The 18,211-nt window shown below is 37.8% G+C and overlaps 1 protein-coding gene across 1 annotated transcript in view; it reads left to right on the top strand.

Annotated features, from left to right (window-relative positions):
- The window catches only part of PTPRM (protein tyrosine phosphatase receptor type M), an 849,607-nt gene that overhangs the window by 546,543 nt on the left and 284,853 nt on the right, over positions 1–18,211 (top strand). The window contains 2 exon segments of the mRNA XM_079108449.1: positions 15,149–15,422; positions 16,427–16,463. Coding sequence (XP_078964575.1) covers positions 15,149–15,422; positions 16,427–16,463 — 311 coding nt within the window.

The raw sequence follows: 18,211 nt of genomic DNA, 5'->3' as shown, positions 1-18,211 counted from the left end.
CTTTTCCTCAACCAGGTTTTACAAATATGTATGATGTAATTATTTATTATGAGAACACTAAAGTATACTAAAATATATCTTCAGTTTCATCTGAAACTATGTTATTATCTTATCCTTGTAATGCTTACCTGCTTTGGGTTTTCATCTACTTAATCAAATTAATATTCAGTTTTTCCACATATTACATAGTACAGAGACTAGGAAGAGGTGTTAGTTTTTCCCCCATATCTTCATGGCCCTTTTGTATTGTCCTCAGCTGTATGTCCAGTTCATACAGTTATCTGTTTTTACCTATTAAGTGTTTCCTTGTCCAGTATTAACAAATTTTCTGCTCAGTAAGACATGGTAAGAGCTCTTTCCAGTTACCAGTGTCTAGTTAATATCCTTGACCTTAACAACATTGGAAAGTGTTACAGGAAATGTTAGGGTTGCCTATTATTGGCTATTATTCACTCATTCATTTATCATTCACTCACCAGTGTCTGGTGTCTGTAGATCACCAATTATGTTCAAATCATTGTGCTAGTACTGTGATAAATGTTGTCTAGAAATGTCCAGGGTACTCCACAAACCTGTGCCAGAAGGAGGGACTCTGCAAGGGAGCCAGGAATGTCTTCCTGAGAATGTGTTATAGAAGCTGAGACCTGAAAGGGGAAGTAAGAAGTGACCAGTCAGGGTGCCCATCAAGTTCATCAGTGAACTGAAAGGTGCCATAGGTTCATTAGGTTCAAAGGTGCCATAGGTTCACTTACAGAAAAGTAAAGAAATATAAGCAGTAGTTATTCTAGTTAATAAAATTGAACACTGACACAGGAGGTTTGGCCAGCACTCAGGAGCATTAATTAGATTTATAGGCTTAATGTTGAGGGTGACTATTTTCTTAGGCCAAGCAATATGGAAAATATACATAAATGTAATAAGAAATGCAGAAAGATCACACAATGAGTTTCATAATTTTGTTTCCAAGTATCATTTAGTACCTCCAACCTAATTAAGTGTGCAATGAATGTTTATTGAATTGAACCTCATCCATTTCTTGCAGGCAGAAATAATTATTACCTGAAAAGACTTACAGACAAGAAGCTGCAGACCCACGACCTGTGTTAACTAGTCACACATGTCAGGAACAGAATTTTGAACTTATATTCTTATGCCTACATAAAAGTTAAATACCATGATCTTTCCATAGAGTGTGGAAGCATTAAAGAATACCCTGGCATTACCCTACAATCAAACTGTTATTTATTTATTTTAATGAGAAGAGAAATTCAGAAAGATTACTTCAAATAAGACATGGCCACAGTTCAGACTTCATCAGGAAGGTCACTGTGGTGTCTCCTTCGAACACTTCTCTTGCTTCTGATCTCTTACAGTCAGTAAGAACAGCTCCCCACGTGCCCTTTATCCTTTTCATCCATTTCCAGCATCAGTCATTGCATTGGTCCACACTTTTGTCTTTCTCAGATCTCCAAGCCATGCCCCACCCTGGCTGAAGGAGCTTTTATTTTCCTGCTTCACAATCCATCCCAGCCTCATTGCCTTTAACATAAATCCAGACTTCCTTTAACATGTCTGGCCTCCAACATCTAGGAGGCAGCCCCCCACAAGCCATCCTCCATCTTGAAACAATATAAATAGCTTTGTCTTACCTTGGCCTATAGGTCTATGTTCCAAGCCACTGTGGACACCTGAAACTACGTATAACATTGAACTCTATGTAATTTTTTTTCCCTATATATACATACCTATGGTAAAATTTAATTAATAAATGAAGTACAGTAAGAGATTTATAACAATAACAATAAACTAGACCAATAATAACAATATACCTTAATAAAATTGACAGTATTATTACCATTGTACATGGGAGCCATTATTAGTTAAAATAAGGTTTTCTTGATCACAGGCTCTGAGATACTGCAGTAGTTCATCAGCTAAGACAGTTTCTAAGTGACTAATGGTTAGGTAGCATGTACAGTATGAACACACTGGACAAAGGAGTTTCACATCCTGGGTAAGATGGTGCAATATTTCATCATACTACTCAGAACAACATGTAATTTGTAATTACAAATTGCTTATTTCGTGAATTTTCCATTTAATATTTTCATACTGCTGGTAAATGATATTGCAGAAAGTGAAACTACACTACTCTGTACATTTAGTGCTGAGAATATGCTGGAACCAGTTGTTGTGACACATGCTTGAAATTCCATCATATTGGAAAAATGAGGCAGCAGGATCCCAAGTTTGAGGTCACCCTTGCAAACTTAGTGAGACCTTGTCTCAAAATGAAAAACTAAAAGGAGCTGATGTAGCTCAGTGGTAGAGCACCCTTGGGATCAATCCTTGTACAATAAATAAATAAATAAATAAATAAATAAATAAATAAATAAATAAATAAATAAATAAATAAATAAATAAATACAACAAAAGTGAACTGGGTTCCTCCAAGTCATTTTGTTTATTTTGTATTTTGTGTCCCCTAGTGGAATCTCCCTTTTCTCTCTCCTCTCCTGCCTCCTGCCCCTAATACGTGCATACCTATACTCTTCCTCCTTCTGTCTGTCTGTCTCTCACTCGTTCACTTCCACCACACCCTATCTTCTGGCCCAGATGACTGCTTCCTTGGGCCTTCCCTGGGCTGGCAGCCTGTCCATGCCCTGCCTCTCTCCCAGCCCAGCTCACCCTAGACTTAACACACTGCTCAGTGATGTTGTCCCTGCTGAGTCATCAGCCCCTTCAGGACAAGGACTGTAATTTTACTTCTGTATTTCCAATCCTGGTTCTCTGCCAAGACCTCAATAAGTACTTTTTGTTTGTTTTATTTTTCATAAAGACAATAAAACTCTAGAAGGTTATTTAAGGGGAGAAAATAGGACTCGATTTGCATATGGGGTAGATCACTGAGGCAGAGACTCAGTAAATGGGCCCCTGTGGCTTCCAGATGGAAAGTGGATTGTTTTCAAGTGGGTACTCCCCATCTTCTTCTAAGCCAGGAACTTTTGGTTAGGAGGCAGCTGACTGTGCTCAAGAGTGTTGTCTCTTGAATTCTCTCCAAATGACCCCAGTTTCATTTACAGTAGGTGAAGTCCAGTCTTTCAGATGAAGCAGTTCATACAACTTAATGTCTTAGAAATGTGGCATCACACCTTCAAAGAATACTTTGGGCTTGTGTCTTCCCCATGTCTTTGACTAAATGTGTGATCCTAGGTCACCATGAAAAATCTCTGAGTCTGATTCTTTTTTTTTTTTATATTTTTAGTTGTCAATGCATCTTTTATTTTATGTATTTATTTATATGTGGTGCTGAGGATCAAACCCAGGGCCTTGGACATGCCACGCAAGTGCTCTACCACTGAGCCACAACTCCAGCCCTGGGTCTAATTCTTTATTTGTAAAATTTTGCATCAAATATGTATCCTTTTCCTATCACAGCATGGTCAGGAGGATTAATATAGGTGGAAATTCTTTGCAAGCTGAGGTTGTAAGAGAGTGAAACTATATTAATCATGATTTGCCTTTAAAACATGTTGACTAGATTGCTGATCATTCTCTATTCCTTCCTTTTATTAATACGCTTAGAATTTCTAAACTTTGCCTGTTGCCATTAATGTTGTTCATTCATTCTGTGAAATCATCAGAGTTGTAGGAGACCTGTTCCATCCAAATACCATGGCCATGAGAGGAGCATTATTGGTTGGAGAAGTTACAGACTTCAGCTCTTTTCAGCAAAGGAAGGTGCAAAGTTGTTAAGAACCATTTAAAAGAAAAAAAAATGCAACCATAGCATGAAGTTGGGCAATTTTGGGTTCAAATCTTGTCTCTTATTTGCCTGTGACCTTGAGGCCGTTTGTGCAGCTTTTTGAGATTCATTCTCCTTATAAATTAGAGGCAAGGAATAATAATATCTATGGGAAAGGGCAGCAGGAGAATGATTGACATGTACACAGCCAGGACAGCTTCTAACACAGCTGGTGTCTGTTTAGTCTTTTCTTGGTGTGAATGTTATCTTGTCTGGTAATGATAGATATAATGTGCAGATAACATGGTAACCCCTTTATCTTTCCCATGTCTTGGAACACCTTTTAGGTCTTAGTATATTCCTGAATCTCAGTTATGTTCTTCTGAGCAGCTTGTGATAGGTAGTGATAATAAAAAATGAATCCTAATTGTTACTTGGGGTGAGGAGTTCGGGCATGCCATACCTCTGGTTTGATCCTTTATTCAGTGATTTTTAGTCATCCAGAGTAGCATTCCTCATTACATGCCAGCAGAAGGACTTAGGCAGTTGAAGGAACTGAGTTTGGGGGAGGTTAAGAGACTGGTCCACTCTCACCCCAAAACCATTAGCTTTCTGAGTAATGCTAAGTCCTGTGCTCAGATCCACAAGCCTCATGACTCCCGGGCCCTTGCCGCCTCCTCCTCCAAACTGGATCCTTCTCTTCTTTGGTTCTCCGTTCTCTCCACTCCCCTTGATCAGGAGACCTTTTCCCTACTGACTCTTTGAAAGCAATGTGGTCACACCCTCCTTTGCAAAGAACTCTTCTGTGAGTTAATATCTTTTCCTTACTATTTTTTTCTAATATTTAGAAAACACATTAGCTTTTATTTCTTGTGCTATGGGAGTCCTGTTAAGGAAGTCTGGTCCTAGGGGGGAAGGGAAAAAATAACAGAATGAATCAAACAACATTACTCTATGTAAATTTATGAATACACAAATGGTATGCCTTACGCCATGTACAAACAGAGAAACAACACGTATCCCTTTGTTTACAATAAAAATAAATAAATTAATTAATTAAAAAAAAAAAAAAGAAAACACATTAGACCTTGGCTTCTAGATTATGATCATTGGAATCCTTGGGGTTTATCCTCGGGATTAATTCTTAGGAGCACTGATTTCTTCTTTGTTATTTTTAAGCTAAGTGCCATCATAACCTCCTAAGTGTTTAGGAACTAATTTTGAGAACTAAGGTCAGGCAAAATTGTTTTAGAGAATTGGATTATTTTAATCAAACTTTACTTATTTTAATCAATCCTTCATTATGGGCATCGATCTTTTTCCTTTGGCCATTTATAATTGTCTTCAGAGGATCAAGAAAGAAAGTACTAGTCCTTTGAGATACTTTTAAGTAGATTTTTAGCTAGTGCTTTTTAGTTATTGAAAAAAATGTGCCCCATAGGAGCATCGTAAGCCATTTGGCCTAAATGCTCTTCTGTCTCACTTCTGAATCCTTGCAGAAAGGTTCTAACCCCTTGCTGAAATTGTTTCAGGAAAGGGACTCTAACTTCCAACCTAATAATTTTCTTTTTGCATTGGGGTATACATAGTCACAAAGATTAAAATGCCATTCAATGGTAAAACTTTGGTTTTTCTATCTGGCATTACCTTGTTTTGTTATTACTATGGCTGAGTTGCCCAGTATGTGTTAACAGAAAGTGCCAAATCCCCCAACTCCCTCATCTTCCATCTGCTTTTAGGTAAGTTTTATTGTATTAAAAAAAGTAAGACTCTGGATTATTTCACTGCCAGGAAACAAAGATCATTTGTATTAATGTTGCTTCTTGGATGACAGTGTCAGTCATCTCTTTGAAAATTCATTTTGGAAACGAAGTTTGTTCCTCGAACACCCTTAGAAAGAAGCAGTAAAAATGGCAGGGGAAAGATAATAATAATAGAGTAGAGGTTTTAGAGCGTTTATACAAGGAAACTTAATTTAACTTCCCTCAAACTCCATTTCAAACTTACTTTTGTGCGTGAAAATATGCTGTATAACTTTCCTTCCCCTATTTCTCAAATTTTCTTTTCTTTTCTTTTCTTTTTTTTTCCCACAGTCTCCTCTGAAGGGTTTTGTGCCTTAGATCAGAGCTACAGTCTTATTACCAGGACCTCATGGCCAGGTGCACTGGCCCCATACTGGAGTCAGCAACCCAGTCCTCCTATGGGGGAAGTGGGATGAGAGGCTGTCTGGAAGCCCCATATTAACCTTGGAGCCAAGTACCGCCCCCTGCAAACCCCAAGCCCCAAATCAGTGAAACACTAATATAATATTTTGAGTTGTCCTTAATGTTATGTCCTTAATGGTTATGCAGTAAAGTACCAAAATTTAAAAATTGTAGATTTCATAACCTGAGGAGTGATTATTGAGGTAGAAAGAGTAGTTACAAATTGTCCTACAATCATTTAGAGAAGGGAACAGACACCAAGACCATCCAAGACCATCAAGTTTATTTCCCTACCTACCCCAAATACCTCCATGCCTGTATTTCACCTCAGGTCCTTGGGTGGCTTTGGGAGGCAGGACTTTTTTAAGGAGCTGGACAGTATGGAAATTGAGGGAGGAAAATGCTTAAACTCTTAGGGTTACTCAGGGTAAGTCAGGGTGGGGGACTCTTGGGAATGTCTCCAGCAGGGCCCAGCCATTACCTTCCATCTGCTGTGCTACTGACAAAGGACTCTTGCAAGTAATTGGAGCGAAAGGGACATGTGTTGGGAATCTGAATCTGCAGGCACTAGCTTTTGGGCGGGGAGAGCAGGGGGTATCTGGAGTTGACCTCGGGGCCAGTTGATCACTGAGCCACATCCCCAGCCATATTTTGTATTTTATTTAGAGACAGGGTCTCACTGAGTTTCTCAGTGCCTCACTTTTGCTGAGGCTACCTTTGAACTTATGATCCTCCTGTCTCAGCCTCCTGAGCTGCTGGGATTATAGGCATGTGCCACTGCACCTGGCTTGAAGGCACTAGCTTTTTTGTTTGTTGCTATGGCGTTTGAGTTTTCTGGTTTTTTTTTTTTTTTTTTTTTAGTCCTCCTGCTTTGCCTCCTGAGTTGCTGGGAATGCACCTATGCTTCATGGTGCCCTCCTGTATTGTGTTTTGTTTTCAATTTGAAGGGAACACTAGTGATGTATGCAGTACAGAATCAGCCTTCAGGTGTCATCAGCATGCAACAGCGATTGGGCACTAGGTCCCAGCCAGATGCCCTCAATGTAGTAGATGCTGAGGAGATTTTGATGTAGATTGTCACTCCCTGTGGGTCCTGTAACTTTGTGCTTTCTACACACCTTTCCCAGCTCCTTGTCACAATTGTTCTTCATTGGTCTGAGCTATTTCTAACACCCTTCCAAAGGGCTCCTCAAGGACAGAGGCAGGCTGCACCTGATTCTTCCCCTGTGCCTGACACAAGACCTGATAAGTGATGGATACCTTGAAAAGACAGGATGGAGAAAACAAGAAGAAAATCAATCTATTATCATTCATCGATGTCACAATTTGCCCCATCTTATACTGGGAGTCATACAGTACAAGAGCTTGAAAGACCCTCCATGGCAGCTGATGATTTATTGGCACCTCTGGCACCTGGTACCTGTGGATGGTGGCTCCCACTTCAGTGTTCCCTCAGGAGGAACATTCCTATTGCACCTGTTCCTTTGATGGTCACATCTGTTTTCTAGTTCACCTGACCTGCAGCAGTAAAGCTGTTATTTAATGAATAGAAAGCAAGCATACAGGAACAGATACAAGTTGATACATTAGCAAGGAGTGGGATAACTGGGTCAAATGGAATGGTGGTTCCATTTCTAGTTTTATTAGAAATTTCCATAATGCTTTCCAGAGTGATTGCACCAATTTGTAATCCCACTAGCCATGTATGAGTATACCCTATTCCCCATATCCTTGCTAACATTTATTATTACTTGTATTCTTGATCATTGCCATTCTGACTAGAATGATGTGTAATCAGACAAGGGGAAATGGAGGGGAGAGGGGATAGGAAAAGGAAAGACAGTGGAATGAATCTGAAATAATTTTCCTATGTACATATATAAATACACCATAGTGAATCTTACCATCATTGTACATCTGTAAGAATGGAATCCTAACTAGACTAACATACATTCCATGCTTATACAATTATATCAAATGGTGTATAATTAAAAAGAACCAAAAAGAAAGATACAAGTTGAATATCCGATAGCCAAAACACTTAGCACCCAAAACATTTCAGATTTTGGATTTTGTTACATTTAGGGATATTTGTATAGACTTTGCCAGTTGAGCATCCCCAATCCAAAAATCCAAAATATTCCACAATCTAGAACTTTCTGAAAGGATTCTTGAATTAAGGATGCTCTTAATTTGGTGTGGCTTTGATTATATTCTATTTCTATTTTTATTCCAATCACTAGGGCTATTAAAGGGAACATACTTTCATATTAGTAACTGACCTTGAACTGTAATTTTTAGAAATATGTTTGTTATGAAATTATATGGTTAAATTATGATAAACAGTCGAAATAGGAAGTACAAAGCAAAATGTCTTCATTGTTCAAAGCAGAAGAAATCCTCTTAAAGATGTTCTATCTAGGACTAATTTACTCAAAATGTGGTGCCTGTTGTGAAGATTGATGACAGGTGGCCTTTTGCAGAGCTCCTCAGCCTGAGTCTAATGTGCTGGAGTTGTTTTTTTTTCTTTTAATTTCAAACCCCCATAACTAAAGGATTTTTTTCACCCTGCCCTTTGTTCACAATATGGGGCTGTAATTGAGTTAATATTTCTCACCCAACCTTTCAGCTATAATTAATATTTTATTATAGCAGATTTTATCACTAACTAGCAGAGCAGCAGGGTATTAAACTGCATGCTTACATGTGCATACATGCACACACACACACACATACACACACATATCCAGAGCAATAGTAACTTACTGATGCCAGGAAAGCTTTTTGTTATGAGTTATAGCTGGGAGAACATAAAATATGCTTGTGGTGGCCTGCAACTCATCCACAGCAATTTATGGCCAGCCTTATGGTCACAGCAGGACAAAGAGAAATTAAAGTTGCTAACACAGACTCTTCAACCCCACAGGTCTGTTCATGCTGGCAGTGTGTTACCAATGTCTGTGTAACGCTAGTAACCAGTTTTCATTCATAATTTAATGACCAGGGCAATGTTAGGTCAACTGTTCTCAGCACCAGTGCTTCACACAGAACTCTAAGGGATCTTAGCCAATATGACAGTATGTTGAATTCTCACTTGATTTTTAAACTGGTGATGTGCTTCTTAAAACTTAGTTAGATATTACCAGGTTGTTTGATGTTTTGGATTATCATTTCAGTTAAGTGTTGACAACTTTAGCAAAGAGCTACATCTGAACAAAAAACAGGGCAAGCAGAAATTCTGTATGGTTACATGGTGATACCCACTGTAGTTATATGTTTATTTTGCATATAATTAGCATTTCTTTATTCTCACATCTCCTTCAAATTAGTCTTCAGAAAGATGATCAATACTCATTTCTTTTCTTTTTAATACAGTATAGGATATATGGCTTGTATCAAAAATTGCAAAACAAGGTAAAAGTCACCTTAGGTCCCATGAAATGAGCAATATTCAAAGTCCCAGAAATGATTCAGAAGTGACTCTTTTAAAGGAATAGCAAAAGCAGCAAAGGAAGAATCATTGCATTTCTCCTCTCCTCCTTGTCCCGCCTTCTGTTAACCAGTTGGGTAGCCCTCTAATAATTCTGCTAATAAGAAACAGAAAAAATGGATAAGAAAAATGGATTTAACAACTAAGGTTTTAATCTTGCAATGAATTAGGACAAAAAAATTAAGTCAATTTCAGATCTACTTCAAGCTTCCTCTCAAAGACCTCAAAGTCGGGAAGAAACGAAAAACATTATATCACATTTGAACTTTCAAGTTTAAAAAAGTACATGAAAGATGTTCAGATGTTCTTTTCTAGGTTATACTTCATGTACTATTCTATATAAATGCAGATTTCTCATTCTCCTTGTAAGGGCCTTAGAGTTTTGTTGTAGCAAAGCCTAGCATAAATTAAACTTTAAATTAAATTTCATTCCATGGGCAAGTTCTGATAGAAGTGATGTTACATTTTTGGCAGATTCATCTTTACTATGGGTTGTACTTTAATATTACAAAAGCAGTGGAAAGATTTTATGTTACTTTAAATTCCAGAATAGTGGTAGACCAGTATTAGGAATGGTGCAACCTTAATAAACAAAAGGAACCTTAGTAATACATTAAAAGGATAATAGAATTTTAATTCAGCTCACTAAGCTAGAAACTTCTGGTTGGCTTTCTATGCTTGGGATTTTTGCTTTTTTAATTTTTTAATCTTTTGGAAAAACCAGACAGTAAGATTTTCAAAGCTAGTTTTGAGATTATGATTGTCATGGGAAGATTTTATGAAATTGATTAGTGAAATGATGTTATTTGTACAGATGAAAAACACACCAGTCATACAGTTCAGTCAAGGTACCATTGACCTGGGTGCTAATAACATGTTAATTTCCATCAGGGAGACAGCAATGTGTGGCAGTTGGGCAGCAGAGAGGATTTAGCTATTTTTCATTAGCACTTGGACTTTGATAAAGGGGAATAGAAAAGAGCTGCTTGACCTTTCAGTGCTTAAATTATTAAAGAGCAAATAGATTTGAGGTCTGGATGCTTGCAAATCTAATTTGTCTTGTGGAGCAAAGATGAAAAGACATTCGGGGTTTGAAATTGCTCCAGTCAACTTAGTTCTTTCTTTAATATATCTGGAGATGAGTAGATGGTAGCCATTTAAAAAGTAATATGTCTGGAGTAGAGTATATAATAAAACTAATAACAGCTGGCAAAAAGGGAGGCCCATTAAATGATCATTTCATTCTCTGATTTTCACCTAATCCTCATTAAATTGCTGCCTAGAGAAAAAATAACTTTTAGTTTATATTCTCTTAGATGGTATATAAATTACAGAAGAAAATTTTGTTTATGAAGAAATGTCTTACTAGGAAACAATAGATTGTATAGTTTGAGTTACAGTAAGGGATTGCCTGGCACATAGTAGGCACTCAGAAATAATTATTAAATTAGTAAGTATGTGAACACATATCAAACATAGTAACAAGGTTGAGAAAAGAGGAATAAGAATTGAGAGATGGAGTTGAGAGAGCAGGTAGAGGAGAGAGATAGAGGAGAGAGAGATGCAGCCTTTGATTCCCCGCTGGGTTCATTATTTGTTGTGGGTTATCCAGGACAAACGTTTTTTGGGTGCTGGGAATCGAACCCAGGGCCTTGTGCTTGCAAGGCAAGCACTCTACCGACTTAGCTATCTCCCCAGCCCCCAGGACAAACTTAAATACTGACCAGCACACTCTTATCACAAAACTTTTTTCTTGATAATTTCCTCTTCTTTTTGCTCTTATATTCAGGAAGTGACTCAAAAATAAATTTAATGTTAAATTTAAGTTATGTAAAACACCCTTGTAAAAAGCAGTTTGCTCCCCCCTTACACATATAATTACATATAATGTGTAATGTACCTCCAGAACAAAATAGAAATGCCTTTTGATTATATTATGATTTCAAAAATACCAACTTCATAGCCCGCTTCATTCCAAGAGTCATGAGAAACAAAAATGAATAACGTGTAGCCCTCCTCCTCTAGAAGCTTACAAGATTTTTGAAAATAATAATAAAATGATACCAATGGCTATCACTCTTCACCAAAAAACATTTTTTTGTGAGTTTGGAGCAGAGTAAGAACATCTCAAACAGAGGGAATGATTGGAAGCCCCTGGAAAAGGGGTCAAGGAGGGTCTCTGCATTTTATGAGAGGTTCCCTGCTGAGATTGTCCAAGTGCCCATCCTATTGGGAAGAACAGCATTTAAATAGCACACTTGAGCCCAGACCAAGGGAGGAGAATAGAGACTCGGGTTTGTATTTAAATTCAGGATCTTGGGGCTTGAAAAGTCCAGAAGTGGCTGTGTGTGTGTGTGTGTGTGTGTGTGTGTGTGTGTGTGTGTGTGTGTTTCTTTTTTTTTTTTTTTACAGAGTAGATTTAGAATCAGAGGGAGCCCTTGCATTGCATGGTGAGAAAGGTGAAGAGATTCCAGCAGGTGTGTAAGTCACTGTGACTCTAGGAGTAGATCCTTCTCTGGAAGTGATTCATATCACAGACACAGATGGCAGAAGGGAATGAGGTCAAAGGTAACATTACCATCTATAGCTTCCTTGAAATGATGAAAATGAAAAAAAAACTTTACACATTGCTCAAAATAAAGTGATCATGGAAAGTAAAGATTGGCTTGTATATTGGTTGCATCTGCAGGGTACTCCATTCAGGGCAGACGATTCATATCAATGCCTTAAAATAATACTTGTGAAGAAGAAAAGCATCATCTGACCCAGTGATTAAGAACGTGATATGAGATGGGCTCCCCTGCCACTTCAGTAGTATAGCACTTCACCTCAGGGCCTTGGTCTTCACCTCAGTAAATTGGAAAAAATAAAACTTACATATACATGACCCGATACAGGATAGGATAATTTCTGTAAATTTTTTGTCTTTACATTATCTTTGTTTTTCTGCTTTGTCTTATACAGGAGTTTCTGAAAAGTTGTTTTTATATGGAAATTTTGAAAATCATGTTATATAGCAAATGAACTGGAAAAGCTGACTCTTGGAAGGAAACCATTGTTAAAAATTATTTTATCAAATTAGGAAATTCTTTACAAAACAAATAATTATCCATATGGGTTGTTCATTTTGGAAGAACAGTTCTTATATGGTGAATAAAAATTCTGAATTTATAAAATCCACTTTAGAGGGCTGGGGTTGTGGCTTAGTGGTAGAGCACTTGCCTAGCATATGTGCGGCACTGGGTTCAATTCTCAGCACTGCATATAAGTAAGTGAATAAAATAAAGGGGCATCGACATCTAAAAAGAGTTTTTTTTTAAATTTGCATTAGAGATCCAACTAATATTCTCATTTCATAGGAAAAAATAAGACCCCTCAATCAATTAAAACCCTGAGTTGTTTGCAGAATTAGAGTTAATGCCTGGAACCATGCACTGACTCATCCCTACAAAAGCAATTTCAAGAAAATGTTCATGCCTTCTCAGTGCTGTTTTTAATGACGTTTTGAATAAATTCCTTCCATAACTGCCATCTGTGGTTGTACTACTGAGCAGGTGGCCTTTTGTCTTTTACTTTGACCTTGACCCTTACTCATACTATTGTATTACCTAATATGCAAATTAGTACTATAGACCTTCCTATCTGCAGCAGATACAATTCAAGACCCCATATGGATGCCTGAAGACACAGTGGGAATCAAACCCTATATGTACTGTGTTATTTCATACACACATTTATATAAAGATAAATTTGTAAATTGGGCACACCAAGAGATTAAGAACAACAATAAGAATATAGAACAATTATAACAGTAATCCATAGTAGTCATGTGAATGTGATCTGTCTCCCTTGAAAGAATCAAGACAAATATTAATATTTTTGGATAGTGGTTGAGTGAAACCACAGAAAATAAAACACAGATAAGGAGGAACTACTTACTGTATTTGCTGCTGTATCAAACTACTCTGAAGTGTAGCAGCTTAAAACAAACCTTTATTTTGACATGACAGTGTTGGCCAGCAGAGGGTTGGCTGGACAGCTTCTACTTAGTGTCTCTCAGTACTTCAGTCATCCACTGGCTTGGCTGGTGACCTTCTGAGGCCTTTCACACACGTGGCTGCCAACAATGCTGCCTATGGGCTAGGAGCCCTTAGGACTGCCAAGCAGCGTGCCTATACATGTCCCCTCCTGCATGGCAGGTTCACACTGGGGACCATTTACTTGGTTGGCTTCTCCAAAAGAAGGCTTCCCAAGGAAACCAGGCTGAAGATACAGGTATAGTGACCCTTCTACCACATTCTGTTAGTTGCACATAAGTCATTAAATATAGCCAAGCCCACCTCTGGGCTGAGAAATGCCAAGGTCTTTGCAAATCGTTAAATCACCATATCCAAGTATTTGTAGGTGTACGAAGTCAAGGAGAAGGATGAGAGAAATCAAAGTCTGCTTTACCTCTTTATGCATCCTGTGTCCTCAATCTGGGAAGAAGCTCCCTAAATACTTTTCTTTCATGTATCATATCTATTATGCAGGGAGAAATCTACCAGTTATGGTATAGCCTCTTACATGACTACACCCAGTAACAAGTCCCTACTTTTCTTTCTTCCTTTCTTCCTTCCTTCTTTCCTTCACTGGTGGAATGTCAAGATTCACTTTATTGTCACACCATAAACCTGTTGGACTACCTGATTTACTGAGAAATCACTGTGATGTTGAATTGTAGTTATACAGAATTATAAATTGAATGGCAACACTCACTTTGTGACTCATTTTGCACCAAGTGGCTGTATTCACAGAGTAAACATTTGCTGAATGCAGACTCAGAGTTCACAACAAGAAGAGCCATAAAAAGGCATTCCCCAGGGAAGTGAGGATGAGCTCCCACTCCTAATCTTTCCTCTTGGCATTAATGGTCAGCTGTACTCAGCAACTCTTGAATCACATCATTTTTGTAGGGAGCCGGGGTGCTTTTCTGTACTGTAAGATAAAGGCACCTGGGTTCTGTTTTTCAGGGAGCACCTCATCCCTGCAGATATTGCTGAAGTGTTCTTTCCCATCCCTTCTTTATATCTGATTCAAGTGACCTGATCATGGTTTCCTATTCCAAGTCACATGGAACTTCAAAGCTTGGCTTTTGAAATTCCAGTCCCTCATCTCCATTTTTCTCATGTCTTCTCTTTCCACTGACCGAATATGGTCAAGGACAAAGGAATGTAAGAAAAGATGGGAGCCATAAACCTTAGTTAAGAGGAATCGCTCTGTGTTTCTTTTGTGACTTGTTAAAACTTCACCTGTGGTCATGCAGATGCCACTAAAGAGAAGAATGCATTGCCTTTCTTACAAACCTACTGTTAATATAATTTCATCATCAATAAGCTTAGAAATCATCATGAGGTCTTTGTGAAAAAAGGATTATGTTAGGGTCCTGGTTACAAACAGCAATTTCTAAATGTTTTAAATTATGGTGAGTTTTGTTCCTCTCAGTAAAGTATTTTGGGTTATTTTGGGTGAGAGAATTCTGAGGGAGAGCTTAAGCACTCTCTTTTCGATGAGCAAGCATCAAGTGAGTGGCCCTTATGGACCAGGATTATTGACTGTGTTCAGTGTGTTCCTTATTTTAGATGTGCCATGTGGTTCTTGCATTTGAAGGCAGAGAGGATCAGATCAGTTAAAAGACATCACTTACGATTCTCCCCCTTTCTTTTCTAGTGTCTATCAAATAGTTGTTGAGGAAGAACGTCCTCGAAGAACTAAAAAGACAACAGAGGTCTTGAAGTGCTACCCAGTGCCTATTCATTTCCAGAATGCTTCCATCCTGAACTCACAGTACTATTTTGCTGCAGAATTTCCAGCAGACAGCCTCCAAGCTGCTCAGCCTTTTACTATTGGTGACAACAAGACATACAATGGATACTGGAACACTCCCCTCCTCCCCCATAAAAGCTACAGAATTTATTTCCAAGCTGCTAGTAGAGCCAATGGGGTAAGTTTTATAGATGACTGTTTACCAGTGTTATTTTGGGTTATTAATGTGAACATAGTTTAAGTAAGATAGTAGTCAATAAAGGAAGTCATGTGTTTGTGTGCTTTTACTTGTAAACAATTTTTTCTCCTTTAAAATTATTTTCATCTTGAGAAATTTATGGCAAGAAATGAATATATTCTTATATTCCTCTTTTTGGGGGGTTTAGAAAGGGTATCATCAACAATGATAGTTTTTATTTTCAGAATTTTTATTACCAAAATTTGGCTAGACATTCTGCTTAGGTTACTCTTTTACAGGAAAACATTGTAGCTACAACACATACATTCAGCTCATTTAAAGTTTTGTGAGCTCCACAACATCTGTCTTTTCAGCATATTCTGTCCCATTTCTTTAATTCCACAAGACTATGCTTCCTATAGCTATGACTAAATTGGATGTCTTTTTTTTTTCTCTAAGAGAAAACAGCTTAAGGAAGATGAGGTGGAACAAAGTAAAAACTATCATTGAGACCCACATCTGAAATTTGTCCCCTTTCCTGTTCATACCAACTAGAGCTCTGATAAAATTTTACATCTCATTTGCCAGAAGGGAACATTTTCTAGATTCTTCCATTGATTCCCTCCCTCTTGGCACAGGTCTAAGTATCAATGGCCACTTAACTTTTGCCAGTGAAAGGAAAAATCTGGAATGTAGAATCCCCCACCCCTGCCAGTGCTGTTTGCACAGGGCACAAGGATGGGTCTGGGGAAGCATTCAGCATCCACCAGGTGGAGATCATTTTTCTTTAACTCCACATCCTCATCGGATGCAGTGTTCCCCAACACCATCTGTACTGGAACCAGAAAATGTATATGAGATAGTTCACTGAGTAAGTGTGATAAAAGCCATCCCTGAAACAGTGAAGTCTTTCCTTATTGGTGTCATTCAACTCAAACTACAGATAATTCTATTGTTTTAAATAAAACATGAATAACAATTTCCCCCCTCTTTATTTAATACAGGAAACTAAAATCGACTGTGTCCGAGTGGCCACAAAAGGTAGGTTGAAATTGTGGGAATATCTTCTGACTTATGTTTCTTAATATTTACTTCAGACTATGTTTCAAACCCTTTTGCAGTATAAGTTCATTAAAATAAGTATGTGCATGTTTCTGTGTTTATGTATCATATCTATATGCATGCATGTATATACATGTAGATGTTTTAGGACTTATGGCAGTTAACACTATTTCATGTAGATACTTTTTTTATAATTACAATCCACATTGCTGTGTTCCAAACAGTTTTCAATGTTCATCTTTTTAAAAACTGTTCTAAAATATTAATTTTGTATGATGACTATACACATTATACCTATTTAGATCATAGTGCACCATACCTATAAATACTACATTTAGAGAGTCTTAATATGCAAGGGAGTAAAATATTTATGAATCCCCCTTCTTTAATGAGATGAGGTCTTGCATTGTTGCCCAACCTGGCCCAAAACTCCTGAGCCCTAGTGATATTCATTCCTCACCTCCAAAATAGCTGGGATGACAGGTGCATGCCATCAGGGCACACCTGCTATTTTTCAGCAGTGATCTGATTATAATAGCACTATAAAGTCAAGTCTGCTTGGGCTTTTCTTTCCCTAATGATGCTGGAGTCCCAATAGCCAGGTGATATTATCCTAGAACTTCTGTTTCTCAGGCCTGGTTAAACTTCTGAGAAATGTGATCAACGATGAGCTATAGATAGGGGGAGTCACCATGTGCTGCTCATACAACACCTCCTAAAGAAGAAGGTGCAGATGCATGTACTTGGACATGAGCAGTAATCTCTCATCAATCTTAAGGTGATAAACATTACACTTGGAAATGCATGAGAAAATGCTTTGAGAAATATAAAGTGTCTTATTAAAGTGAGGCATTAGAAATTAACCCTTGAAGTTAAATATGCTCTTTCAGACCATAGGGGTAACCATGAGGTCCTGTGTGATTTAACCTAGAAATAATGAGAAGAAGGCATCACTGTGTCTGTGGCACAAGATCGCATCAACTCTTGCTGGATAAGCGCTGTTGGATAAAATTATCATTTTGTTGTTGTTTAACTGTCAGGAAAAGTTGGATATGCCATGAACATTCATGTATTTCAAAATCTTCATTGCATTCTTGCTTCATGAAGATACATGACTTTTGCATTTAGTGTTAACAAATGTTTATTGTTGGCAAGTTATGTGCAGTCATTGTGGAAGCTACTCACCTCATTAGTAATTTGTCCTCATGGGCTTATTGATCTATTTTTAAGAACCTATTTTTGCTGCTTTTAAAACCTTCAATTCTGTATATCATATTGTACCCAATGAATACCTTTATTTATAGGAGTAAGATAGTAATAAATGAAACTATAGTTAATATGCTTCATAAGCTACTTTCTGTTATCACAGTATTACAAAGCCCTTTAACCAGGTATCTGTTCAGGATCTTAGATCTACAGCTCATGGCCTGTGTTTGAGAACAGGACTTTTGAAATATTGCATTATTATTACACACCACTTACCCTTATGGTCTGAAAAGGTAAATCTAGTCCCAAAGTGCCTAATTTATAATGCCCTGTGTTTAACATTAGAGTGGACATTTTTTTAAATCACTTTCATACATGTGTTCTTATTTACTTCTTCACCACTAGTATGAAAAAGGAGACAGGCACTTCTCTTATTTTTAAGAAGAAGAAAATGTATTCAGAGATGAGTGGACTTACTGGGGTCCCAGCTTGATCCCAAGCATTTAGACTCCTACCCCAGG

The sequence above is a fragment of the Sciurus vulgaris genome (genome assembly GCF_902686455.1).
Source record: "Sciurus vulgaris genome assembly, chromosome: 13".
NCBI classification, from domain to species: domain Eukaryota; kingdom Metazoa; phylum Chordata; class Mammalia; order Rodentia; family Sciuridae; genus Sciurus; species Sciurus vulgaris.
The sequence above is the reverse complement of the archived record's forward strand: the minus strand, read 5'-3'. Positions and strand labels throughout refer to the sequence as shown.